Source organism: Galendromus occidentalis, unplaced genomic scaffold, assembly GCF_000255335.2.
Source record: "Galendromus occidentalis unplaced genomic scaffold, Mocc_1.1 scf7180000076583, whole genome shotgun sequence".
Classification (NCBI taxonomy): domain Eukaryota; kingdom Metazoa; phylum Arthropoda; class Arachnida; order Mesostigmata; family Phytoseiidae; genus Galendromus; species Galendromus occidentalis.
Window position 1 is genome coordinate 1,263,587 of NW_003804572.1, and position 26,783 is coordinate 1,290,369.

The 26,783-nt window shown below is 51.5% G+C and overlaps 1 protein-coding gene across 1 annotated transcript in view; it reads left to right on the top strand.

The window, feature by feature from the left end:
• The window catches only part of sli (slit guidance ligand), a 50,186-nt gene extending 26,819 nt beyond the window's left edge, over window positions 1–23,367 (top strand). The window contains exons 2-21 of the mRNA XM_029110487.1: window positions 2,315–2,386; window positions 9,817–9,888; window positions 13,802–13,873; window positions 14,933–15,112; window positions 15,932–16,131; window positions 16,565–16,715; window positions 16,841–16,912; window positions 17,002–17,073; window positions 17,180–17,251; window positions 17,339–17,410; window positions 17,507–17,788; window positions 18,221–18,493; window positions 18,621–18,764; window positions 18,850–18,921; window positions 19,383–19,748; window positions 19,846–19,917; window positions 20,800–20,871; window positions 21,014–21,249; window positions 21,517–22,923; window positions 23,129–23,367. Of these exons, the coding sequence (XP_028966320.1) occupies window positions 2,315–2,386; window positions 9,817–9,888; window positions 13,802–13,873; window positions 14,933–15,112; window positions 15,932–16,131; window positions 16,565–16,715; window positions 16,841–16,912; window positions 17,002–17,073; window positions 17,180–17,251; window positions 17,339–17,410; window positions 17,507–17,788; window positions 18,221–18,493; window positions 18,621–18,764; window positions 18,850–18,921; window positions 19,383–19,748; window positions 19,846–19,917; window positions 20,800–20,871; window positions 21,014–21,249; window positions 21,517–22,923; window positions 23,129–23,367 (4,198 nt within the window). The remainder of the gene's footprint in view (window positions 1–2,314; window positions 2,387–9,816; window positions 9,889–13,801; window positions 13,874–14,932; window positions 15,113–15,931; window positions 16,132–16,564; window positions 16,716–16,840; window positions 16,913–17,001; window positions 17,074–17,179; window positions 17,252–17,338; window positions 17,411–17,506; window positions 17,789–18,220; window positions 18,494–18,620; window positions 18,765–18,849; window positions 18,922–19,382; window positions 19,749–19,845; window positions 19,918–20,799; window positions 20,872–21,013; window positions 21,250–21,516; window positions 22,924–23,128) is intronic.
• The last annotated feature ends 3,416 nt before the right edge of the window (window positions 23,368–26,783 follow it).

Here is a 26,783-nt window from a genome sequence, read left to right on the forward strand (position 1 = left end):
CATCGTCCGATTGGGATGGTCCCCGGCCTCACCACGGGAATTACGGCATATTCCTCACCCGAATTCGGTAATCCAGGACGAGTTAAAGAAATTATTATACGTCTGATATCATTGGGAAGGGTGAATTTCTCTGAAGAGCAAATAGGAATTTATTCGACCGAATCCGTTCGGGTAGCTGGCGCCTTTTGAGACAAAGGAATTCTTTCTTTCACCGAACACAACCGTTCTCGTTCAGGAGGAAGGTATTCAAAGAATTGAGGCGAGCCGTTCGAATCAACAAACATTCGAGCGCGACATCGACCGGCTCGGAACACTGTTCCGACGAAGTGTCCGTTAGAATGCGGACGTCAGCCTACCTGCAACGATCCGTGGATACCTTCCCAATGAGTTCAGAGAACGCTTGGTGACGAGACGTCGCTCCAGAGAATCGGATCAGCTCTGGGATAATGTAATCGAAGTTGTGAAAGAACGCACGTAGGCTGTGCTCCCGAGCTCTTTCGAAAGACACTGTTGCAGTGCGGACGCGCACCTGCATTGCGTGAAATGAGACACGTCTGAAAACGGCAACCGAGACACAATCGAGAGTAGAATCCATGAGTTTATTAGCTTTTCCGCAGTCTGGCACTCGCTCCCTTCAAATTCAATTGACGAGCAGGCAGGTTGAACTTGAATGGCTTCGGTGTATTTCGCTCGCAGTTTGTAAGTAGCGAGGGAATTGCCTCTCCATCTTGGGATTGAATTAGTGGGGTTCCTTCTTTTCTCTGGATGGACCAACGAACGGACGGACCGACAGTCGACGCGGACGGAGTTACTGCCGGGCAGGTGTGCGCCTCCTGCGTGTTCGTGTGCGCGCTGGTGTTCCCGTCGCAGCACAGGCACAGGGCCCAGGGGACGAACTAAGGCTTCACGAGTAACCCGAGTGCAAACGGGACCAAACAAACCGAACTGTCGATTGCTCCCACAGAGTACAACTATCAAATCGAAAGGGCCTACAAGCCAAGAAAGAGCTTGTTGCAAACGAGTATTAGTCCGTGAGTCGACTATGTACCTAATGCCTAGCCTGGCCTGGGGAAAACAGAAATCGATGGCCTGGCGTCCTGTGACTCTCGTTGGGGGGCTGATCGATTCAGACAAAGGCTCAGACCTCTTCAAGGTGCGTGAATCGCGGGTGAATTAATAGCTGTTCTGGAGTAAGTCTGGTCGGAGCGGTCAGAGTCCGGCCGCCGGGTCCGGGGCGAATTTCGATTTTCCCAAACCCCATCTGCAGGCTGCAGTAGCGCGTCTTTACGCGAGTCGATATTTTTCTTTCCATCGAGGCTTTTTACCAGGCTCCAGGGGGGTCTTTAGGGAGCGATTCGGGAGAAGCGTGCGCTTCACGTTGAAATATTCCTATTCGCTCTCATCAATTCTCTTTCGGTTCGACTGGCGCTCGCGATAAGTTTCAATTTTCTTTCTCATTTCTCCCTTGCGTGTAGAAGGAGATGCTGGAGCAAAGGGCTGGTCCGTTTTTCCCCTCGTTGCCTGCAAGCCGAATCGAACGCTGTAATGGCTCCTGAGGGTGTTTTACTTTTTGCGTATCTTCCAGCCTCGCCGAGATTTAGGGATCTCCGTCATAGCTCCATCTCATCGAATGCTCAGAGTGTTTATGTAAAGCATCATTGGAAGATTCTCGGAAAAGAAGATTTGGAGATTAAAATCTAAGAGTGAAACAATCCTAAGAAGCGTTCCTCTTCGGCTTCGAGTATCGTCTCCGAAAATTTCAGTACTCAGACTAAAATTTCGGCAGTTTCTGAGGATGTTCAGGAGTCTCGGCTCCGATCACACTGTTGCTATCGCAGCAGACTTCTTCCCCTGTTAGACCTCATAAGTGGGGCTTTTTCGGGCGTCGAGGAGTTCAAATGAGAGCTTGCCAGTGTTTCTTCCCTGACGCGGTTTCCTTTCCTTCCTTAGCCTTTTTCTGCGAAAAGCTGCTTTAAAAACCCTTCCATGAGAGCATCAGCGGGCGACCACTCCGTACGACGGACAGGCGGGCGGGCTGGCCGCCCAGAGGGCGGCGGGTCTTCGCAGACTGAGACACAGCCACATGATTTATGACGACGACTGAAACTCTGTTGCAGGGGACAGAATTCGAGTGGGAAGAATATTTGACGGATGCCTCGCTGTTCCGAGTTGTTGCTGCCGCCGCAGCGGGTCTTAGTTCCCGAGTTACTTTACGACACCATTGTACTATTGCGTCACGAAAGCACACGGCGAGAGTCGCGCTATCCTTGCTGACTTTATGACGTTTTCCTAAAGAACGTATTTTCTTTTCCAGGGAACTCGAAGGAAACAATATAGAAGTCATCAACCGGGAAGATTTGAGAGATCTCAGAAAGCTGCGAATACTGTAAGTTTCCCGTGCCCCTCGGAAAAAAAATCTTTTAGTCCCGGGGTCTCGTTTCGTTCCAAACCACACAAAGACGGAAAATACTGAAGTTATCAAGATAAGTTCAGAGACTCATCTAGACGATCGGGAATCCGTTGCATTTTCCCTACTCCAGGGTGACCCGCAGGAATTATCCTCGATATCGAGCGGTGCAATCAAACCATGATTTATATAGCGCGCATGGCGTTCCCATACGATTTTTTTTCTCACGGCACCGATCTGACTTTATCAAGTTGAAGGAGCAAGAAATTCCCCCGCGAAATGGCTGTCCACAACCCTGGAGTGAACAATACACCTGGGAAACCTGTTGTGTCGCTGTTGAGTCCAGAGTTCGAGTCATCCGGGCTTGTATTACTCAGCGAACTCCTTTATGTGTTCGACACTGAGCTCCAGGATCCATCTCGCCCACCTAGGCTAGTCCAGCCCGCTAGGCTAAGGTGGCTTCGGCATCACTTGGTTGGCTGGGCTAGGCTATCAGCCCCTCGCCCCTTGCTGCACGGTGCTTAACAGAGTTTCGTGCTCGGGGAGACACGTGGGGCGACTGCGGTGCGAGCCGAGAACCCCAAGCCCCTCTCGCCGAGTCGACCTCGCCATCCTCATATACACATCCCCCTCCGCTGCTATAGCTTTGGCACGCAGCGAGTAAAAGGCAATCAAACTTGTTGCTTCGCCTTGAAGATGGGCGTATTGCTGGCCTTGCCTAGAGGTGGTACGCTCTCCACTCACTTGCTGGCTGGCTCGCTCAGCGCCTAAGTCGATTCGAGCAAGCTCGACTAGGCTAGCCCGCTCCAGTCTGCGCGGGGCTGATTGTGCTTGGAGCCAGGGGCAGGGGTCATCGGAGGGAGGTGCAAGGCGCTCCCTTCGACGGCTCAGGTGACTCAGAATCGAACGTAGGAGATGACTAAGAGGCAAGAAATTGCAAAAGCCGAGGGAGCGAAACGAACTCACCTGTAGCTGACAACACTCTGTCCTGGAGAAGCTACTCGTCTGCGATTTCCTATTTCCCGCAAGATTTCGCATCCTGGTCCCGAAGTATCGACGGGAAACGGCATCGTTGTCGGTACACGGTCTCGACGCGAATAGCACCGTTGGAGTGTCGAATCCGTTTGTGATCGAGACGGATCCATCATCGGAGATTCCCGCCGTTTCGATGTTCGGGAGTAGATCGATCCGGAACAGATTGCGATCTGGCGATCAAACTCTATCGGAGGTCGTCTAATTTGGTGCGAAATTCACATGCCGAAGTTCTGTCGTCGGCCACCCGAGCCTTTCGGGATAGAAGAGGGGCTTTCGGAGAGAAATTGATGAATTCTGTCATTTCATTTCTCGTGAGGTTTACTCAGAGTTCCCCGTTCCCCATCACCTGAGCTGCATGGGGTGCATTTTCAACTGGTGAGACAGACTTATACTGCCCCATTTCGGAGGGGTCCTTTCATAATCTCACCGACGTTGTGCTTCGGGTTTACACCTGGGACAGGCCATTTATCCCGAGCATAACTGGCATGCACGCTTGCTTGCTCACTCGTTCGCTCGCTCGCTCGGAGGCTCATTTTTCGTGTCTAGGAATACGCTGGTACGGTCCGCGGTGGCAGAAATGATCGTGAACGGCGTCTGATTACCTACACCAGTATAACATAAGTCTCGCGAATAGATTTGAGAGACCCATTTGTTCACATAGCGCCAGCTAAATAAGAGTCCGCGACGAAGTCAGATGTCGAATCGAGAGAGCTTATCACTCCTAAAAATTTGCGTCATGGTTCGCAAGGTCCGCAGAGACCTTTCGACACGCGCGGCGCAGCGCTTCTGTGCCGCTGATCGTTTCTCTGTTCTTGTTCAGAAACAAAATTAACGGGATTACTTGATTCCGTTCTTAATTTGATGGATCAGTGCCTTGATGAGCCTTCTCTGAAAGAGCTAATTCGCTACGAAACGAGAGAGAATACACTCAAGCAGTGCTACGTTGCCAGAGCCGGAGCGAGTCGATATCCAACCCGATCCAACGTTCCTCAGAGGGGGCGGGGGCGATGAGGAGATAATGCGCGGGGAGGGCAGTGAAAGGCAGTCGACGTGGCTGCGACGGGGCATTGAATCTGAACCATTTTCGCCCCGTTCAGCAAACATGGAGGGTGGCGATGATTTGCATTTTGACAATGGTATGTGAGGGGTAGCATCTTTCTCGAACACGCTCCACCGACTTCTCAGTGAATTCTGTGCACTCTCTATCTGTTTTTGGCGGTGACGGCAGCAGCGGTCCTCAGACAACCCCCTGAGTTCCTCGTTTTGTTCGGCCTTGTCGTTCCGAAGACCCTGGCCGGCTCCTGCGGCCCGTCTTCCCTCCCTGCGGACCGTGTAGGATTGCGACGTCGCGTCGTCGACCGCCATGTTCGACAGCATCATAATCTGCTGCTGAGCGAACGCGATATTCACGCAAGACTGATAAAGCAGTTTACGAAAACCCGCTCATTCATCCATTCATTCACTCTCCCCAATTCATCACGGCTGAACATCGACAGAAAGCCGTGCCGCGAACAGACCCCAGAGAGAACGAGGCCGTACGAGAAACCATTTTTCCTCCAAATCCTCACTTCATCCTCCTAAACAAAGACTCTGACGAGCTGAGTGGGGCTTCTCATGCAAGCTGCTGAAAAGTCGTCCCGTTGAAAACCCCCAATTCGAACGACTAGTACACGATTGCCGAACAGGAAAGGGAACCGGAGAGCTTTCACCTTCGAACAGTAGACAAACAACGAAAGAAAAAATTGGGAACCCGCAAACGACCAATTTGGTATGGCTGTGAAGTTTCCCCGCGCGGATTCCCCAGGGAAATGATTTCCAAGCCGCAACAGCTGTTCCCCCGGAGCGCGGCGTTCGATTTCAAACAGCTACCCACCTCTCTTCCCGAGCCGCAGCGGATCGAGAAACGGATCGATCCGACGGCGGGCACTTGAGAGATGACCCTGCTACCGGCCTCGCAATGATCCGGTGCTTATTCTCATTAGTACAAGAGATCGTTAGAATCTTGGTCGCTCGATTGTTCTCCCCGAGGAAATTACCCACTCGTTCCATTCGAGAGAAATCATGTTGCAAAACCAAAGAGCGAGGAAGCCAGGATTCACTTCCCTGAGCTACACTTGCTTCTGAAATGACAGACATGCGTGAGAGGGCAGCATCAAACGCTTATGATTCATTGTCGATTGCCCCGTTCGACCCTTCGCCATCAGAAGCGAAGCTCCGAGCTACTTCAAAGACTTCCCATCGCCCCACTCACCCTCTCAGCGCCCCCTGCACCGTGAAGCTCTGCTTACCCTCCGGGTGCCCCACTCTTCTCCGTACTGCCCCGCGCCTCCACCCTCGAGCAGCCCTCCCCTTTGAAAATCTAGTTGTCCTGGAGGAGCAGGACGACTACAGCGACGGAGAAGGAGACCATGATGATGTTTGCTCGAGTGTGACTAACGCAGAGATGCCTTTTGAGGAGGATAAGTGATGCGCTCGCTCGTTCGCCCGATTGCTTACTTACTCAGTCCGCTTGTTTGTTTGACCGGCCAGCTGTCTAGAACTGTCAGTGGTGCAGTGTTCCGATAGTCACTTCGTCTCGTCTATTCGAGCGACACCACCACGAAGACGTTATTCGAGCCGCGTACGCTCGGTCAGGCATTTTGATTAAGGCGATGACGCGTGCGTCATTCGAATTAAGCCGCTCAGCTCATTTTATTCTATAACTAGCGCTCCCGGTCGCCGCTTCGCGGCGACTCGGTATCGCTAGACTCACTACACATGCGCTAGCTCCGAGTGCGCTGGCTCCGGGTGCGCTTGCTTTGGTCGCGCGTGCTCTGGGTGCGCGTCCCGTTTCCGCTTTCCGGTTCCCTGCTTTCCCGTTCCCCTGCTTTCCCGTTCCCCTGCTCTCCCGTTCTCCGCTTTCCTGGTTCCCCGCTATCCCAGTTCCCCACTTTCCCGTTTCCCCGCCTCCCCGTGCCCCCGCTTTTATTAGATATGTATGTCCTCCGGAAAATCGATACCCGTCACGGCTACAGCGATTTTCAGCGAGATTCATTGGTAAAAAGACAGAGGCCAATGGTGACGGCAATCCTTGATAGCCTTCTTAGGAGCTCCCAAGAATCCGCCCCCTCATGGTGGTCCAGCCGATAAGAAATCCTGCGAATTCCCGTCTTTCCCTTGATGAAATCTTTGATTCTCGGTGAGAGGACCACTCAAATAATTTTTTTATGGTGGGAGGACCCATCACATACGGGAACCCGAACTTGAATTTTCACGGCGATCGGTTCAGGCGTTTGTGAAATTAGCGAATTTCGGATTTTTCAATTTTTTCCGAGTTTTCGAATTTTCGTGGGTGGAGCACTCAAATAATTTTTTCAAGGTAGAAGGACTCATCGCATCGGAGAACCGACCCCCCTATAACCACCGCTGGATCCCCCAGAACACGCTCCTAAATTTTCACGACGATCGGTTCAGCCGTTTTCGAGTCTATAGGGTACCCCGGACATACAGACAAACAGACAAACAGACAAACAGACAAACAGACAAACAGACAGACAGACAGACATACGTTTTTATATATATAGATAGCTTTCGAAGCCAGACTTAGCGTTGCAATAATTTGTAGTCACGTCTGTCGACGGCTCGGAGAACTCGAATCAACAAAGCGATTCCCGACCACGCGTTCATTTGGCAAATGCTGGGAGGCAGCTGGGACGCTGCGCCCACCCAGCCGGCAGTAGGTCCGTCATCAAGCTTCAACTTATTTATAATAATCAAATAAGTGCCGAAGCTGAGGAAACTCTCCCATTAGGATGCCGCATCAGCTTTCTGACGTGCAAACGTTCCTCGTTCTGGTCGTTTCTAATCTCGGTCTGCGCTGTCTCGACAGAAACCACCGTCAGAGGGAAAATTCATTTGCCCTCACTGGATGGGGAACTCGCGACTTCGACCATTCCCAGTCAGGTCGGAAACAGATTTCTCCGACTCTGAGCTCTAATAGGGATCGATTTACTGAGATTCGGGGTCATTTCATTGAATGATTCGGAGTTGATGTCGAATCCGGCTCCTGATCAGCTCGAAACCCGACCGTTCGCAACAGCTGGAAGCTGCGCCATGCTGACGGCTAGCTATTCCGGCAGACATCGATTGCTACTTTCGGTAGTTCGTTGAAAGCAGGTCCTCGTCGGTGAATCGCCGCCCCAACTATCGAAGCAGTAATTTAAGACACTCTCCGGATAGGGCACACTCCAAATCTGTGAGAAGCCTTCGGACCCTGCTCGCTTAGCCTCCTTGAGTCTCGTAGCTACTCCTGATCTGGATGGTTTCCTGACTTCGTGCTATCCTTTTGTCATTAGCATTAACAATCCATCCACGGCAAGTAGACATTATAAGCTGTAGTTAGACCGAGGGAAGGGTCCCGAGCAGAAAGCTCTAACGACCCGGAGCCGTAGCAACGGAGCCAGGCTGTAGGAGAGCACGGATCACCTATCTTGCCCGAACGTACTCCGAGAGTTGGACGAGTCGATGAGCGAGCATCGCGACCTTCGGTAGAAGCTCGGGGCGTGTTCGCCCGCCTGGCGCATGATCACAAGGAGCGTTCGAGGCAATGATAAATTCAAGACTCGTGTTCTATGTATTGAATCGTGTTCGCTGAAAGTAATCAGGATTTGCATGATAGTGCTCATCGGGTGTCCCAATTTATGGACTGTTTGGACAACTCGCTGGACGAGCAGGCTCTGCATACATATGTTTGTAAGGAGGCTTTCTCGGCTTGAAAGCGAGGGAGGAATTCTATTGAAGAAAAATAAAGAAACGGGGTCGAGAAATCAGTGCTAGTTCTGATTTTAGATACCCCGGACACAAGTGGGGGTGATACCTGAGCATTCGTGCGTGCGTGAAAGTATGTACCGAGTCGTCGTGACCTTTACGAGGATCTCTTCAATTGAACAAATTTATGATTATGGCTTTTTCGTTTGACAGCGCGGGTATAAGGAAGCTCGATGAGCGAGGCGGCTGAATGGTCGTTTGCCTCTCGTGCGTCGCTTCGTTCGACCGCCTGAAGAATGAAACGCGCGAGAGGGAGCTAGGAAATGGGAAATTTTTCAGCGCTCAGAAGTACACATAAGATGTCCAGCTGAGAACAGATCCGAAGAACGAATGTTTCTCACGGAATTTCACGCGAGCTGCGCAACTCACGTGCCGACGCGACGTCAGCACAGGTACAGATTGAAAAAGTCTGCGCCCGCTCCTTCACAAACGATTGCCTTCCCAATTCATGATTGACTTCCGTAGAGGGAAGGAAGTTCGCGACGAGGAGACGAAGCTCCGACTCTAAGGAGTGGATTCAGGTCTCAGGGCATTACTTTCATCGGTTACGATTCATTTTCGCTACTGACGGTGCTCGAGAGTGAAATGATCGCCGACAACGCTGGTGCTGTGGTCGTCTCGGAAACAAGAGCGGCTTAGTGAGACGGAGAGGTATGCACGCCGACTGATATTGAGGCGTCTTCTCCGGCACGGCTGCGAACGTGCCAAGGGAGGCGGAAAGCGAACAAGTCGCAGAAGGGCGGCGAGACGACGCCGACGGGGCTTACCGGCTTCGATTCCGCCCGGATGCCACTACCAATTGGCTCGACAGTTTTTCTCTCGCGGGTTGCAGTGCTGCTTTCCGGTCGACTCGGACAGAGTAGCGAACACGCTCTAGATCTCGTGCCGTGGGTTTTTTTTTGGTCAAAGGGAACGTCTGCCTTGCCTGCGCCGACTTCCGCGGTCGGCTGCTCGAATTCGAAAATTTGCAACACTGCGAGATCGCGAATTCAGAACAAGGCAGAAGATTCGTGGAAAAAAAAAGCGCTCAAAACTTCTCCATGATGAAGTACGAAGTCTCGAAGTCTTGCTTAAATTGGGTGTGGCCACGAGGGAAACTTTCGCGGAAGAGATGTTCGGCTAGTAATTCAGCTTAGATGCAAACGAAGACGATAAAGTTGAGAGCAGAGGAAGAGTTGCAGGCCGCAGCTACTTTCCCTCATTTGCAGCTCGCGAACGAAAGAGTTAAGAGCCGATCTCGCTCGGAAGAACATCCGGAAAGCCTCTGCGGTTTCTAGGCGATGTCCCAGATCGACCGAGCTCCCGCCCTAAATCGCGTCTGGCGTCACAGATTCATAATGAGCGCGAAAGAGACGATCAGAGAACAGGGAGGAGTATTTCAGAAATTATCTCCTCGACGGGAATCTGGGACTATGACGATTCTGATTTTGTTTTAATGAATGATGATCAATGAGATCCGAGACATGTAGAGCTATTCAGAAAGAATAGAATCGATGTCTCACCTTATGCTTGAGCTTCAAAAACATACTTCAGCAGCAATCCTTCTGACTCTTCTCTTTCTCTTACAGGCAATTGCAAGATAACGGCTTGCATTCGGTAGACAAGAATGCTTTCGCAGACCTCGTCTCTCTCGAAAGATTGTGAGTAATAGACACGTTCGATAGGGATTCCGGGTGTATCCAAAGCTGCTGCTGTCGCCGTGGCCGCTGCCTCTGCTGTCGCCGTGGCCGCTGCCTCTGCTGTCGCCGTGGCCGCTGCCTCTGCTGTTGCTTGACATCGACTTGCCATCGTTTCGCTACCGACTTGGCAGTTAGTCAGCCGAGGGACGGTCGAGAGCTGCAGTGCAGTCAGCCTTTCCCCCTCTAGGCATCACACACCATTTGAGTTAATAGCATTATTAAGGCTGAGTGATTTCTCGGCAGCAGTTTAGACAGCTCCTCTTTCTGCGGTGCTTCTTCGTCCGTCTCATATATCAATTTCTTATTAGCACTGTATATACCCTTGTTCGTATCGCATAACACGATGAGCAAACAATGATGATTCAACAGCCAACCCGCGACATCCTGCAGATGGGTCGCTCGCTTGTCCGGAAAACTCGGCATCGTGTGTACCTAAGAATTTCTGCTTGCCAAGTTGCGTCATTCTCTACCCAAGTGCAGTCCGGTGCTCCCCGCATACGGAACGAGTACACAGAAGAGAAAAACTTCACGTGCTAGTGATATGTGTTTTGCGCAATCTGCAGCGTTTCCCAGTTGCGATGTATGTATTCAAATCACTTCGAGCTCGAGGCAGAATATCAAGAACATCGGCAGACTCTTGAAGTTTTGACGACTCATTGAGGATTGCGAGCATCTTCTCACGGAGGTCGGAGGGGAAGTTGGAAACGAATCGCGATTTTTCCGCAACTCCTGGACAGGTCTGAAAATCCACGATGCTCCATAAATTATTCGGGCGCGAGCGCCGCTCTATCTGAATCGTCGCCGTTCCCGGCGGCGTCATCCCATTAGTCGCTTCTTGTTTCTCACATATTAATTTGTGCCAAGCGCGTCCGACGGCTCTATCCGATCCCGTTTCGATTCGTTCGCAGCGAGCGGCCAGACAGCATCCACCGATCTCCGTGTTGATATAATAATTATTATTGCTGCTCAACTGTTGCTGACGATGATTTATTATTGGTTTGATGAGTTCATTCGGGGTTCTTATTAGCCGTACGTTAGCATACTGACAACAATTGGAAGCGATCAATTATGGTTCCTCGGCGGCTCTGGCTACACATGCTACTCGTTCTGTTTTTCCTCTGGTTTCGGTTCGCTTCGTCCCCCGTGCGTCCAGCCAGCCATCCGTCCGTCCGTCTGTCCGTCTGTCTGCTCGTCGGTCGGTTGGTCGTCCGATCGCAGTTTATTTTCCTTCGGCACCGATGTGGAGAGCACTCATTGAAATTAATGGTCGTCGTCGTAGCTGTCTTTTTGCGTATCGCTTCCTCCTCGATCTTGCTCTATCCCGCCATGCATCTCGTTCCCACTCGATGGAGCATGGTGTTCGTGGCTGTGTTCTTTGTCTCGTGGATGGTCGCGTTGCCTAGTCGAATTCGCGCCAGTGTAACGGAGTTTCGATAGGCCTGATGATACCGCATGCTGGGTTGAGAATTGCTTCTCAAAGACTGTGGCCCCTAACGCCCGCCAAGCGGAGAACCTGCTGCGCGTCAGATTCACTTTGAGCAGAGTTTTATATTCTTTACACGTCTTTCAGTTGCATAAGCGTGCGAGCCGGCGTTTGTCCGTCTGACCGACCGACCGCTCTCTCGTCAGAAATCGCTACGCTCCGTCGATGCGAACGAGAACGTATTACGTATTGCAGTGCTGATGTATCGAGTTCGTTAGCCGTTGTTTCTCAGGCGCTACGGCTACGGGCCTAGGTATCGCCGAATCGACCGCGCGGTCCTCCCGATGACACAGACCTCCGTACCTGCCACTTCCTTCTTCCACTTCCTCTGTGAAAAGCGGAGGAGTGGGTTTCGAGCAGGGACCGAAAAAGGAATCTGTTGGAGGCTCCGTTACTGTTGACGATTTACTTGTCCTACTCGGATAGGGTCTCAATGACGCTTCAATGGGGATTTTTGATTGATATCCTCGCCTGTAATCGTGCTCCTCTCGCTAACGTTGAGAAGAGAACATGCGTGCTCGCTCGTTCCCCGTCGCACAGGCGAACGAACGTTTCGATGAGCGAGTGCAAAACCGTTGAACGTCATTAACGGCGCTTCATAAAGACCATTTGCTCGTCTGTTCGATCCTGCCTGAACATCTTCAACAGGCGCTTGTTGTCAGTCACTGGTTAACGGACCACCATGAATCATGTGTATGTACAGGAGAATTTGTAGAATGAAAAATGCACGTCAGCGCTCGCGTGGCGTCCTTGAGACTTCTTCATGGAGTTTCACATCGCGGAGGCATCAAGATAAATTTGATACTCGATGCGTCGGAAACAAACATTTTAGCCCATCAGGACGGCGGAAGCCTCCAGGGAGTGTTCTAGGGCGGTCAATGGTGTTGACTGAAACTCGGAAGAGACCCTCGATTCTTTCTCAGCTTGGCAATAGAGCAGGTTGATTCTACTCTCTCCCGAAGTTTGAGAAATTAGAAGATTCCCTAGAATTGATTGGCGGGCTTCTCAACTATGAGAATCATGCCCGAAATGGATGCTCTGATCGAATGACATCTTGCCGGACTCCCGATTTCCGCGATACTGGACCGGATCCGGGCCTCTAGAGAGCCGAGAGTCTCCGGTAGGCAGCGGTCGAGAGGATCAACAAGGGGAGGATTCTGCTCATTTGAGTGATTTTCAGTCCATCACTTTATTTTGTTCTCCTCAACTGCTGGCTCGGCAACTTTTTAATAAGGTTGTTCCAACAAAATGTCTCCTCGTATCTTGTTAGGCAGTGGGCGCGTTGCTCGATGGTTCGCTCGTCGACTTGATTAGTTGAAGCAAAAGGGATTGCGATAGCGTCGAGTCCCGGATGAAGGACAAGCGAGGATAATAGCAGCAGCAGTTTTCCTCGCTCAAGCAAACATTCTCCTCATCTTCGAGCTTGATGACAACAGAGCGGTGGGGAGAGATCGCAGAGGGAACCTTTCAGTTCTCACCTTTCGGAGGCACCTGTCGCCACCTTCTCGCGCCGTTCAACTTCGCGGGGCTCACTTTGCGAAACAACGATCTCATCGCCTGAGAGCAAACGAGAAACAATCGAAAGGTCTGCGGTCCTCTGACTTGAAACCCTTCGACGAACCGAACTTGAGTCTCGAATAACACGACGAAGTCTCTCACTACGGTTCAATCTTGTTTCAACGTCTTGGTTCAATCCGGACAGATCCTCTTCTGCTCGAGAAACATCTGTTCGACTCCAGCGTTTTCGTCTTCGAATGTTGCTGCACTATGATTTGCGTCAAGTCAGGAATCGAACGGCTGAGCGGGGCCCTGCCAGACACGGGGTTCGTCATTGGGCGCTCGATATTTCTGCTGAATTAATTTTTCCTCGATCTCATTCTCGGGGACGCTAATCGGGATCTTTGGTGTCGGTCAAACCGAGTCGACAGTCCTTATCACAGCTCGACAGGCGCACCGTAACCGCTGCCGATCAGTCATTCTGATTTCGAATTTCATTCAAGACTTTGTATCCGTGCAAGAACCGATCGTCTAAACGATCTCATACATAGTCGCGGCATCGATACGTTTTCGATGGCGACACTGCAAATGCGACGTGTTTGCATAGTCGGAGCGCCAACCGTATCCGAAGGGCTCCACATGATCTGAAAAATGAAATGAATGGCCGGACGTCGAGAGAATATCTCGAAGATACCTACAATGGAGTTTCAACTCGCACTGCCTTGACTCAGGAGAAGCGATATACCCCTCGGGCTTCGCTGTGTGTTGTATACAGCTCACGAAACCCCGCCCAACTGCGTATTCTGAATTTTCTCGGCGCCGCGCCTTTGCTCCGACACGACGCATCGATGATGATTAATGACGTTACTTATCTAACGGATCACTCGTTTCCAGGCGCATCAACAACAACAAGCTCAAAATGGTATCAGACGAGCTTTTCGCTCCGCTCTCGCATCTCCATCGACTGTGAGTACCGAAATATTTCCTTCTCTCGCATGTATTCGAACAACTCCAAGGACATTAGGCATGCGAGTGAAGAAATCGACGGAGTCAGGAACGACTCTCCAGCCAGTGAGACTCTTCTTGCCATGACGTTCCATTCGCCGAGTTCCGAGATGAGCGCAGGGATTCTCGATGCAGAGAGTTTTACGAAACAAGGCGACTCTCCAAGTCTGTCTCCGTTGGCTCTGGGGTAACCGATATGACTGCGACTTCCTGAGTTTCTTCCGAAAATAGGAAACAATCCGATAAATTCTAGAGAGTTCGGAAGGAGCGCAAGATCTCGACCCAGGCTCCGGATTCGAGATTTCCGAACGGAGCTCCTCTTGTAAGTCGTGTTCCGGGCGATGCTCCGTAACTCACTCAAGTGAACGAGTCCTTTTTCCCGAGTGAGACCGCGTCTTTTCAGTCGAGTGTTTTTTCCCTTGGATCGCACAAATTAATCAGTCAGCAGCGGACGGGAGCTGGCCTCACCGATCGCTGCCGAGCGCGTCTGGAATCGTGTCGGACGACTCTCTGATTACAACTTACGCAGTCACTACAGCGCGTACAGGCTCGCGAGGTCGCAAAACAAGCTATCAACCTGACCTCTGACAGATAAGGCTCGTGTCAGTGAAGGATTGCTGGCATAAGTTGTCTGTACGGCGTCGTAATGAATTGGGAGCTTGTCATACCGAAACATTGTGGTGATACGTGAGCGAGTCAGCCATGTATGCGGCCGGGCTTTCTAGCAGACTAGCTGACAGCTACTTTGCGGATAAAGCCCATAGATAATACGATCGTGTAACTTGATAAGTAGAGCATGATTTCCCCAGAACGATTATAATGCTTTTTGGCTCGGCGGTCAGCTCTTGGAAGAGTTCGGCGCCGACGTTGACGTGGGCGTCCGGTCGGGTCTCCGATGGAGGGATGTTACCCGCGGCTTAGAACGGAGAATGAGTCCGCCTGTTCGGAGAGAGGAACGCGCAATCGCTCGAAGTTTCGATTTCTTATTCGTCGAATTCAGTTGAGACTATTGTTTTCCAGTGACCTGTCGTCGAATCAGTTGTCGCTGATCTCGCGCAAAACATTCTCAGGATGTCCGTCCCTGCGCAATTTGCAGTTGGAGTCGAATCACATCGCGTGTGTCGACGAGGCTGCTCTGCGCCAGCTCAAGAATCTCGAAGTCATCACATTGAGTAGGAACAACCTCACCAGGATTTCGAGGTACGTAACCGAAGCCGCTTCCGATTCTCACAACATGCGAAACTTCCGTCTTTGCGATCGAGGAGCGAGCGGGTTCGGCAGAGGATTCGTCGACGTGCACTGCGCGACGGCGTTTTCCCTCTACGTCAACTTTCATCTTTCTTTCTTGCACTCCCGCCCGCATTGCGTCCCGCCATTGACTCGTGGAGAAATAACTTCAAAGCAGGGTTTCATCAGCACGGGTGGTATTAACCGGGGCAGGCTGATATGCATACCGTGCCTGGATGACTTGCTGTATGAGGAGGAGGAGAAGAAGAAGCCTGTGAGGAATATCCGGGTGGTGGTTGTGGTCGGATGGCGGTGGGTCGGTCGCTTGCTTGCGGGCAGGCGGGCGATGGTGGTGGTGGTAGTGACTCTATGTGGTCGACCGGGTGGTCGAGCAACGAGGGTTCATGAGTTTCAGAAGCATCATGGTTCACTTATGCAGATGCGTGACAAATTAGCCCCTTTGCTTTGGTGGGCCAGCTCCTTCGTAGGCACGAAGCTTCCGCCGCCACCGTCATCATAACCCACGGCGCGGCGGTCGATCCAGAGCTTTGCAGGTACCGACCTATCGGCTCCGGTTTTTGCTCGCTCTCTCCCTTTTCATGACTGAGCATCGAACCCTTGACATAATCTGTCTATCATTGGATGCCATCGCGAGGGGCGTAAAACAGCTTCCAGGACCCAATCCGGCCCCGTTTAGGCCGCTGGTCGGGTGGGGTGTACGACCTCTGACGATTGAACGGATCTCCTGGGGCCTGAGACCGGCTCCGTTTTCATTGGCTTCGAAATTTACAGATATCTCTTCGATGGACTCAAGAAGCTCCGCGTGCTGCGACTCTCTGAGAATCCTCTGTCTTGTGATTGCCACCTGTCTTGGCTGTCCGGATGGCTTCGATCGAATCCGAGACTCGGTCTCTACACGACCTGTCACTCGCCGTTCTATTTGAAGGGCAAACCAGTGGCCGAACTGCGCGAGGACGACTTCAAATGCAATGGTGAGTACGAGCCCAGCAGCGCTTGGCATCGCGGAAGAATTCCGCCCGTTCGGTAGACGCGGAAGGCAATGGGTAGGTGCTTCGCTCTGATTCCCCGGAGAGACCGAATGTTGTTTCCATGCATTGCGTGGTTTCCCCCACGCGTCTATATATAAAGTTTGTCAGTGAGTGAGCGGGTGTCAACTCGCGGTAGAAACCGAAAACATTCTCATCAAACAAGCCAGAGGCCCCCGTTCCGCATATTTCACAAAGTGTAACATGTAGTTGACATGAACCAAAGTGACAACGCCGTTGTCGTCGTCGTCGTCGTCGTCTTCGTTAAACAGCCTACTCACGTGAAGATGATCTTTTTCGAAAGCGCGGCTGATTCTCCTTTCCGATCGATTGTGGGAAAAAGGAGCGAAAAATATCTCACCACAATCCCAACTGCCAGGTCTCGATTTGATGTTGGCGGACGAGGCTCCTGTCTGCAATCCAGAAGCAACATGTCCCACGCCATGCACATGTAAGGGGAATGTCGTTGACTGCCGGGACAAAGGACTCACCGAACTTCCACACTTCTTCCCGGATGACACCACTGAGATGTGAGCACGGATGCGACTCCAATTATCTTCGGACAGGAATTCAGTTTCCTCGTAGCCACCCGGGTATTCCACAAGAGCTCAATCAATCAAACGATCGCTCATCGTTCGTATTCTCAATGTTACAGAAATCTACAGAACAACAGGATAACGGAGCTGCCTGCTCGACGCTTCTCGGGGTTGCGCGTATTGCGCAAAATGTAAGTTCAAACTCACGAGAAGAGCATCCGAGAGATCGTCCGCCGAATTCTCTGAAGCTCAAGCACTGATGACTCATTTTCTCCTCCAGTGATCTGACGGGAAACCAAATAAGTAAGATCGACCCGGACGCGTTTGAGGGACTCAGGACGCTCACGATTCTGTAAGTGAACATCATTCGAATTTGAACCGATGAAAGATATTTTTGGAAATATTCTTATCAGAGCAGAAACAGGATACAGAGGGCGGAAAATATTTTCAATTTCCAGTGCTCTCTACCGCAACAATCTGACCGATTTGCCTTCCGGAGTTTTCGAGGGCTTAACATCTCTCCAAATGCTGTGAGTATTTGATTTTGTCTGTCAAGTGCATTGCCCCAGATGCTCGAACTCGTGGCTAAACGAATTCCCTTCCATTCATATTCGCAGGCTTCTGAATCGGAATCAACTCGAGTGTATTCGCAAGGACGCATTCCGGGATCTTCAAAACCTCAACGTGCTGTGAGTGCAGTTTTTCGTTTTTCTTCTGCAATTTCCCCAGGCATCTCAAGCTGCCTCCCACGAACTCATCGAGCGGCCCTCTTTTCTCCGTTACAGCTCTTTGTACGATAACCAAATCCAGTCGTTAGCGGATTCCACATTCGCGCCTTTGACCAACATACAGACGGTGCATTTGGGGAAGAACCCTCTCATCTGCGACTGCAATCTGCGCTGGATGGCCCGCTGGATCGCGTCTTTCCAAGCCGACGAAGGTGACCAGAGCGGGGTGGAACGCAGCGACGCTCGTTGCGATTCTCCAAAACGGGTCGCCGGCAAGAGATTGACTCAACTCACCGAGAGCAAATTCAAATGTAGAGGAGCTGAGGAATACCGGACCAAGTAAGTTGATCCGGAAGAAATCCGGAGAACGCGGAATTTTCCAGAATCCGTGGACTGTCTCAGTTTTCCGGGAGTCGATTCCGGGGGCATTCGCCTCGAGGATCCGAGTCAGTCTCCGTCGTCATTCAGAAAATACACCACAATAAACTTGGTTGAGAGTCGCACTCCATTTGAAGTGTTGTAAACGTCGGCTGAGCACTCTCAGCCCGCTCGAGAGGGTTAACACGTCTCTAACTGAAGTGGCATCTGAAATAGTTCCGAGTTCAAAGCGTTGTTTAGAGCTCGCTCGTTTCCGAACAAATTACTTTTTTTTCGAAATCGATTTCCTCCCACTTCGAAGACGGTCCCACTCCACCCGAAGGCTCGCGCCCCCGTCGGGATTCTGCTTCAAGACGAGACTTCTGACGAGATTTACTTCCTTCCTTCCTCAAGGTACGCAGGTGAATGCCGAGTCGACAGCGGATGCCCATCGGGATGTGTTTGCGAAGGCACCATCGTGGATTGCTCCAGGAAGGGACTTCGAACGATTCCCGGTGATCTTCCCATGTACACCTCCGAGTTGAGACTGACCGCCAACGCGATCGAGAACGTCCATACCGAAGCATTCAAAAATCTACCGAATCTCTTGAAGATTGATCTCCGTGACAATCAGATCAAAAACATCGAAGACAATGCTTTCTACGGCGCCGTGCACGTTACGGACCTGTGAGTTTTGTGGACTGTTCAGTTTTCGAAGAATTCCTAATCGACATCATTGGCTGTCGGCTTGCTCCACGCGCTGGCGTTGGAGGATATACCCTCCCTCGTAATGATCCCTCCGTTCCGTCCCCAGACTTCTCTCAGATAATGAGCTGAAGCACATCCGGCCGAAGATGCTCGCAGGCCTCTCATCGATAAAAAATCTTCTATTGAGCTCCAATCAGCTCAGCTATATAGCGAACGACACGTTCTCCGAGCTTCCGACTCTGACGCTCCTGTGAGTACTCCTTTGGAGGAAACAGTGTCATCGATCCACGGCCACCCCACCTCGCTCGAGATCTAATGATCAAACAACCTTGCAGCTCACTGAACGACAATAAAATACGTTGCATCGCGCCTGGGAGCTTTCTCCGACTTCGGAACCTTCAGACCTTGTGAGTTTCTGATGATTCACTTAGAGAGTTTCCGAGATTCCATCCGAGCCTCCCAGGGATTTTTGCCGGAGGCCACTCTCATGTGCACGGCAAGCCGAGCAGAATCTATCCCGTTGCTTCTTTTCCTCGGGAGGAAAACAAGCAAAAGAGAAAAAAGGCCAGCCCGTTCGCGAGTCAATACCAGCACCGACAGCGAACTTGCCGACACGGATTGAAGCTGGATCAGTTAAATAAGCCTCGGAAGAGCCAAAGAATAATACCATTCGTACTACTTGTTGTGGTTGTGCACCCTGATCCTCCGAGAGCCACAGCTGCTCCTACACGGGGCGGGATTTTTCGACCTCTCTTCCGGCATGTGAGCCTGCGGAGGAATTCGAGGGAGGCAGACGCAATGGTTCTCGGAGAAAAGATGTCAGGGAAGTTCTGCAGAAATAAATTTCCATTCGCGGATCCTCTTGCAGGAACCTCATGGTGAACCCTCTTGTTTGCAACTGCCATCTGCGTTGGCTCGGTCATTGGCTTCGGGATACGGCAGTCACTGTGGATGGCCCGACGTGCGGATGGCCCGACGAATTGAAAGATTCACCTGTGCAGGATGTATTGGCTGGCGATTTTGTCTGTGTTGACGCTGAGGAAGACGAATGTAGCACTGATGGAATGTGTCCTCGAGGCTGCTCGTGCTCGGGAAGCCTAGTGCGCTGCTCTAGGCAAAAGCTGGCCAAAATTCCGCGCAGGGTAGATTCTTCCACAACCGAGCTGTATCTCGATTTCAACAACATCGACACCATCGCTCCGGAACTCAACGATATCCATAGCCTGGTGAAACTGTAAGTATTCTTCAGGCAGCCATCGGCACCAAGGAGAGCAGCCGGTCCAGCCTTATCACGAACGCTAAATGTTTCCTGTTTTTTTTCGTTCAAACAGAGACCTGAGCAACAACAAGATCACGATTATCCCCAACAACGTCTTCTCGAACCTAACGAAACTCAGCGCTCTGTAAGTAGCCGAGAACGACTCGTTCGTTTCTTCTTCTCTACTTACCATTCCCCTGAAGAGAAAGCTCCGTGTCTGTGGCTGGCAGACAGACCGAACCGGCGGGCAGGCAAACTACCGACCCGGCGAGCGATCGTGCAGTCGACCAAAGAGTAGATTTCCGACGACTTTGGAGTAGACTCCAATAAACACCGTCGTTCCCGCCGCCAACGACGACCATTCATTTGTGCTGCTCCTGTCAGCAACACTCAACGAAGCAGCGACCCTGCCGAAGCAAGCGATTGAGAGAGAAGAGGCGAAATAAATAAAGGGAATAAGCCGGGGAACAAATCAGCCCAGCGGCCTTTTGCTCGCCTGCCAGTGGGAGGCGCACGGTTTTCTTCCGACGCGGCCGCTCTCCTCCGGCATCGAAAGCCGGCGGCCGCCCTCGTGACGGGGGTGCTCCGATGAGAGCTTTGCTCCCCTTCGCCAGACATCGGCTCAAGGTCCGATCGGCTGCCTGCGTGCGAGCCGTCGTGATCTCCATGGTGTCCTGTCTGCCCCTTTTTCCGAAGACATACGAACCTGCGCAGACGAATGTACACACACTCGGAGTCAGACTCAGTCCGAGCGATCTAGAATTTCCCTGCTGAAACGTGGGAATGCCCAGCTGTTCAGGTCTGGAAGTTATTGTGCCGTTACCGAGGTCGGCGCAGCTCAAATTGTGAAAGAGAGCCGCATGCGCGTTCTGTGACGTGTAGCTCCAACGTTTCCTGTTCTCCAACGGCTCGAATGGGGAGCTCGGCAGCCGACTCCCGGCCGGACAGTTGGTTGGCTGTCTGTTTTCAATAAAGTGAATTGCCTCACCATTCTCTTTTTTTTCCCGGTGGTTTCCGCTTCCTTCAGGATCCTTACCAACAACCGACTCCAATGCATTCAAGAGGAAAGCTTCAGGGGCTTGAAGAATCTCCGAGTCTTGTGAGTTTCCTGTCCACGGAACGTCTCGCTACTCGCTAACGCATTGTTTCCCCCTTCCAGGAACCATTTTTCATTTCTCGGTTCTGGAAACGCAGGTGTCGTTCGTGGCGGGCAATCAATTCATGTCGCCGTACTGTTTCAGATCTCTCCACGGAAACGAAATATCAATGATGCCGGAGGGCTCATTCAAGGATCTGATAGCGATAACCCATATTGCTCTCGGCAATAACCCGCTGTATTGCGACTGTCAGATGCGATGGGTCTCTGATTGGATTAAGAAAGACTTTATCGAGCCAGGAATCGCTCGGTGCGCCGAGCCGCCTCACATGAAGGACAAATTAGTATTGACCGCACCTTCCAACGCGTTCATGTGCACACGTGAGTGTTTCACTTGGCTGCTCCTCTGACCTGCCCGTTCTCCGCTCTGTGCGGAAAGCGGGAATTCTCCCCCGTGGGAGCGGGGTAGGACGGAATACGAGCGGGGTTCCCGTTATTATTCAGCTGATCGGCAAGCCCGAGCCGGACGGAACCCGAATGCGCGGCATACGGCTTCAAGCAGGCTCCTCGGAGCCTCGAGGGGAGAGGGGCGTTGTGAAACTTCGTAACGAAAGGCGAATTCCGACCCTTTGTCTCTTCTTCTTCCAGAACGAGCTCCTCCTCACGTGCGTGCAAAATGCGATGCGTGCTTCACCTTCCCGTGCGAGAACGGAGCCACCTGTACGTCGTTACCGATGCACGCGTTCAAATGCGCCTGCACACCTGGATTCCACGGCGATCGTTGCCAATATACGATCGACGCTTGTTTCGATAATCCCTGTCTCAACGACGGAGTCTGCAAACCGCAGGAAGGCGGTCGCTTCACTTGCCATTGCCCCGCAGGCTACGAGGGCTCTCGCTGCGAGATCAACGTCGATGACTGCACCGCACACAAATGCGAAAACAACGGAACGTGCGTCGACCGGATCAACGGCTACAGCTGCCTCTGCCCGATGCCGTACACGGGCGAGTTCTGCGAGACGAAAATGAATTTCTGCAGCGAAGAATTCAACCCCTGCGAGAACGGAGCCGAATGCATCAGTCACGGAACGCACTACAACTGCGTGTGCCCCGTCGGCTTCACCGGCAGTAACTGCTCGGGAAACATTGACGACTGTGTTGACAATCTCTGCGCTAACGGAGCGACTTGCGTAGATGGACTAAACAATTACAAATGTTCATGTCCAGACGGCTTTTCAGGAACATTTTGCGAAGTTGGACCGACGATTGCAATAATGTTCCCCCGCACGTCACCTTGCCAGGCGCACGACTGCGTGCATGGGGTCTGTTTCCAACCAGACACCGACAGCTCCGACTACGAGTGCCGCTGCACGCCTGGCTTCACCGGCAAGCGGTGCGACATTCTGTCTAGCGTGAGTTTCCGAGATGAGTCTTTTGTGGAATTGGAGACACTGGCCACGCGACCCAGCGCCAACCTCACGATTCAATTCGCCACGTCACAAAAGTTCGGAATCCTCGCGTACGATGGAAACAGCGAGCAACATTTGGCAATCGAGCTCTTCAAGGGCAGGGTTCGAATCTCGTTCGACGTTGGAAACACCGCGCCGTCGAACGTGTTCAGCTACGAGGAAGTCGCTGACGGAGCCCTGCATACATTAGAGGTCCTCGTCTGGGATAAGAACCTTACCATGAAAATTGACAACGGCACGCCTCGCACAATTGTCAACGATGGCTCGAAGGAATATCTCGAACTGAACGAGCCGTTCTACGTCGGAGGTCTGCCTGGCTCCAAGGCCGAATCTGCGCTGAAGCAGTGGCATTTGAGGAACTCGTCGAGTTTCGTCGGCTGCGTTCAAGGCGTGTTCCTCAATGAGATCTCGCAGGACATCATGAACGCCCGCAACAAGCAGAGAGTATCGCCCGGTTGCAGTCAGTTATCGACGAAGAAGCCCTGCGACGACCATCCGTGTGTAAAGGGCAAGTGTGTCGAGTCTTCCAGCTCGTCGTACGAATGCAAATGTAGACCTGGCTGGAGCGGACCATTCTGCGATCAAGGTACGTCGTTCGAATGTTCACCGGCCGTAGGCTATCAAATGGAAGTAGTGGACATTGGTGCAGTCGGAGTCGGATGAGCTCCTCGGCCGACCGCGACGTCAAACATTTACGATCATTCATCATTCGCTGGCTGGCTGGCTCATTGATGTCGCGACGTGGAGGAGGAAACGTGCGCTTCTCATACGAATAAATCGTTCCATTTCAGCTCCAACGTGCCAGAAACAACGGACCCACGACTACGTCCGGGACGAGGACGGTTGCCGTTCCGCCAAGAAGGTGAAAAACGCTCAGTGCGTCGGGGGTTGCGGAGAAGCGTGCTGTAGACCTGTCGCTCAGAAAACAAAGCGACGCCAAGTCAAGATGGTCTGCCCCGATCCGAGCGCGAGCTACACGAAAACCGTCGACATCATCAGGAAATGCTCTTGCACTACTAGCAAATGTTAGCTCCACAGAGGAAGAGACACGGAAATGATGCGATGCTGTAATCTTCGTATTTTCGATTCAATCGATCGCCCACCGGTTAATGTAAATTTGGGAATGAATCGGCTCGATCCATCCTTTCCCGAGCATTTGTTAGAAGACTTGCTCGTCGTCGTAGGACCGACGAAACAACGAACCTACAACAACGGCGTCGTCGTCACACACAAAAAAAAGGACAAGACAAATTATCCCGGAGTGAATCCGCGCTCCTTGCTGCCGCACTCCGGAACCGCCTCCACCAATCGGACTAAATAGACTATCGAAGAGCAGCGAGTTGAGACATCCTCACGAATGGGAAAGCGGACGATTGACGAATTATCTAAGAGTCCAGGACGCGGTGAAAGATGGATGAGTTCGTTTTCCGTCAAAGTTCCTTCAGGATCGCCTTCACGGAATCCTCAAGTGGGTGGGAGAAAAGCTGAGACTGGCGGCGGGGGACTCATTTTGACGATTCGAAATTTTTCCAAGGATTCGGCGATCGCTCCGGGGGAATGTGAGGAAGGATGGCGGTGATTCGCACGATTTCCCGTCGATACTCGCTACGCCGTGAATGATGTTTCGCTACGTTCTTCAAGCCTGAGTCACCGGAAGGCAAAAACGAAACTCCGATGTTTTGTTTGAATCAACCGTTTTATTAGCGCGCAGAAGCGATATGCGTGTGGATATTCTTGCGTAGGTGTGAGTGTGCGTGTGTGGAGATATGGGAGTGTGTTTGATTTTTTGGATATTTTTCCTTGGCCTGATTATCCTCTCGAGTTCATCAGCGTGTACATACATTGAATAATGATCCTATTTTCATTGCTTGTTCTATTGCATTTATCTTGTTTCAACCGACGGCAATGATGATTCATACTCGATGATTCTGTCCTCCGGCGATTTATCCGCATCGACGGAAGAGACTCACCTACGATGATTTCTCAAAAATGAGAAAGCCTACTCTTTCGCTCGATTAGTATATTCTTTCTGTTAGTGTGTAATGTAAATGTATATAAAGGATAAGATATACTTCGGAAAACGGAGACGACGGCGCATCGATTGCCGACGGGGAGCCCATTCATTGACTGAGGAGCGGGAGCAGGAGGCGCGACCGCTGAGGAGGGGCTAAGGGTATACTCGGAGTTTTCTCATGTTAGAGCACCTTGGTTCGCATCCAGGAAGGTGACAGACGAGAACGTTTTGCTCTCCTTGATGGCGTCTCATCATTGAGCATGCACCGAATTTTCGGAGTGTGCACGCTGACCTGTCGAAATCCCTCCAAGATCGTCGTAGGAATAAGCTAAAATGTTCTCCGACATCAATAGCGGAATCGCAGGAGCGTTCCGGAACGATGCCGTCGCCTATGTCAATGTCGCCAACACAAAGCTGCCGGCCACGCCTACCGAGGATTTTCATCCATAGCAACTACAGAGTGTTCCGCATACTCTGCTATTCGAGCGAGTGTTGACTTATAAAGTATATTTAGTCCTCGGTCGAGGTCCACATCGAAGAATTAGAATAATAATAATGATGATGATGATGACTATAACAATTATTATTACCATTCATATTAAGACGATCATGTCGATGATTGATGATATTATGGAGGAAAAATGGACTCACAATAAACGATGAGTAATGAACTTGACTCGGCTTCTGATTAATATTCTTCATTGGTATTCACGGCTGCATGCCGATGCATACGACCGCTCGTATCTAGAGCAGGGCTTGGATTCGAGAGAAAAACTTCAGAATCGTTCATCCCCTCTGACCATTCCACTTCCTCCGTGCGGCAAAAGTGACGGTCCGCGAAGAAGACGTTCAAGGCGGGGAAACGCAAGGTTCGGCAGATTATGCAATCGGAATAAAGCGATTACTCAAGTGACTGTCAAGAGCGCGAGGGACGTAACAGAAGTGTTCCCTTCACAAATTGAACTGAAACGCCAACATCTGTCCCCCGCGTTAGGTCTCTTGGACTTCAAACAGCACGACACGACCCAGTTGTGTCGATTCGTATCGAACCGATGGCACCGGTACGAGATAGATACAGAACTCATTCAACGTTGTACGGAGCGAAGATTTATGTGGCCGGCCAAAGTGTGCCGATGGTCACAGGCCCCGTTTGTCTTCAAGCGGTCACTCGCCAACTTCAATCCAAGATCTCAGCAGTCTCAGTCAGGGAAATTTATCGGAAGCAAGATCGATCGACTGCTTCCCGAGTATCCAACCATCTTCATAACATATGGACTCTCTGACCCTCTCGAAGCATCGGGAGCTGCGCGACTGCGTTCGGTCGGAGCGAAAATTTGTTTGCGAAGATTCCTCATAACCTCGAGACCCACAAGGAACACCTGCTGCAAGCCCGGGAAAATCAATTCTCAGCATTCTATTGTGCATTTGCGATATTCTTCGCTGCGTTGGAATTTCCCGCATGCCTGAAGAGTTCGACTGGGCTCGCAGAAAATTCTGGATCTCGAAATCGTCCCGGGGAAGAATTGGTTTTCCCCCCGCCGGTGAGTCGAGAACTAGTCCGGTAGAGTCATGCTAATATCTGACTCACTAGTTGAGCGGTTCCTGGCCCGTATTAGGAGAGAAGTCGCTCGGAAAGTAATAGTTCAGGAAGGGACCATGATGATTATCTATCGAAGATGCGAGCCCCGTACACTTTGGCGCGATTCCCTCGCGAGGGAAATTAGAAAGTTAATGGTAATAACGTTAGAAAAGACTCCCGAAGGTACGCCTCGACTGCTTAACGAAAATGTTCCTCTCCTTGATTGACTGACGCTTTATACGAGACCTGTTCGCCTCGCTAAATACTTATTAAGACTTCTCGACTGCAGACTGCGAGTCAGTGTATTAACGTTTCCACCCGAACGGTGCGGCGTCGATAGAATGGGGAATCGAAGCCCCATACGATCTTTTTGTCGCTCACTACACTCGGGAGAAGACTTCCGCTGATCTTTCTCAGTCAACAACTGCGGCACCTCATAAGGTCGCCGACGAGGCCGTCGTCCGCGTAAGCCTAGTATCTCTCTCATCCGAGGTGAATGAGTAGGTACTGATTCGGAGGAAGGGGAACCTTCGTCCCGTTTGTACTATAACATTCGGACAAGTACAGGAAGTTTCCAACCAAAGAAAACAGCGACCTCACTGATACCTTTGGACTCATCTGCTCGCTGCGAGATACTGCCGCTACTGGCCGACGCCGCGCTGGGATCCCTGAGTCGACGATTCGACTGTTGACAAAGCCGCTGCAGTGTACGTTGAGCCCAGAATTTATGTTCGACGCGCAGCGTCGATAATGCACCCGCTGCTCCTTTGTTAGCTTTCAACCTAAAAGGCAATTTGTAGAACGCTCGTTGTTCCCCGAGGACCATCCGTCATGTGAGCGCGGATATTGATTA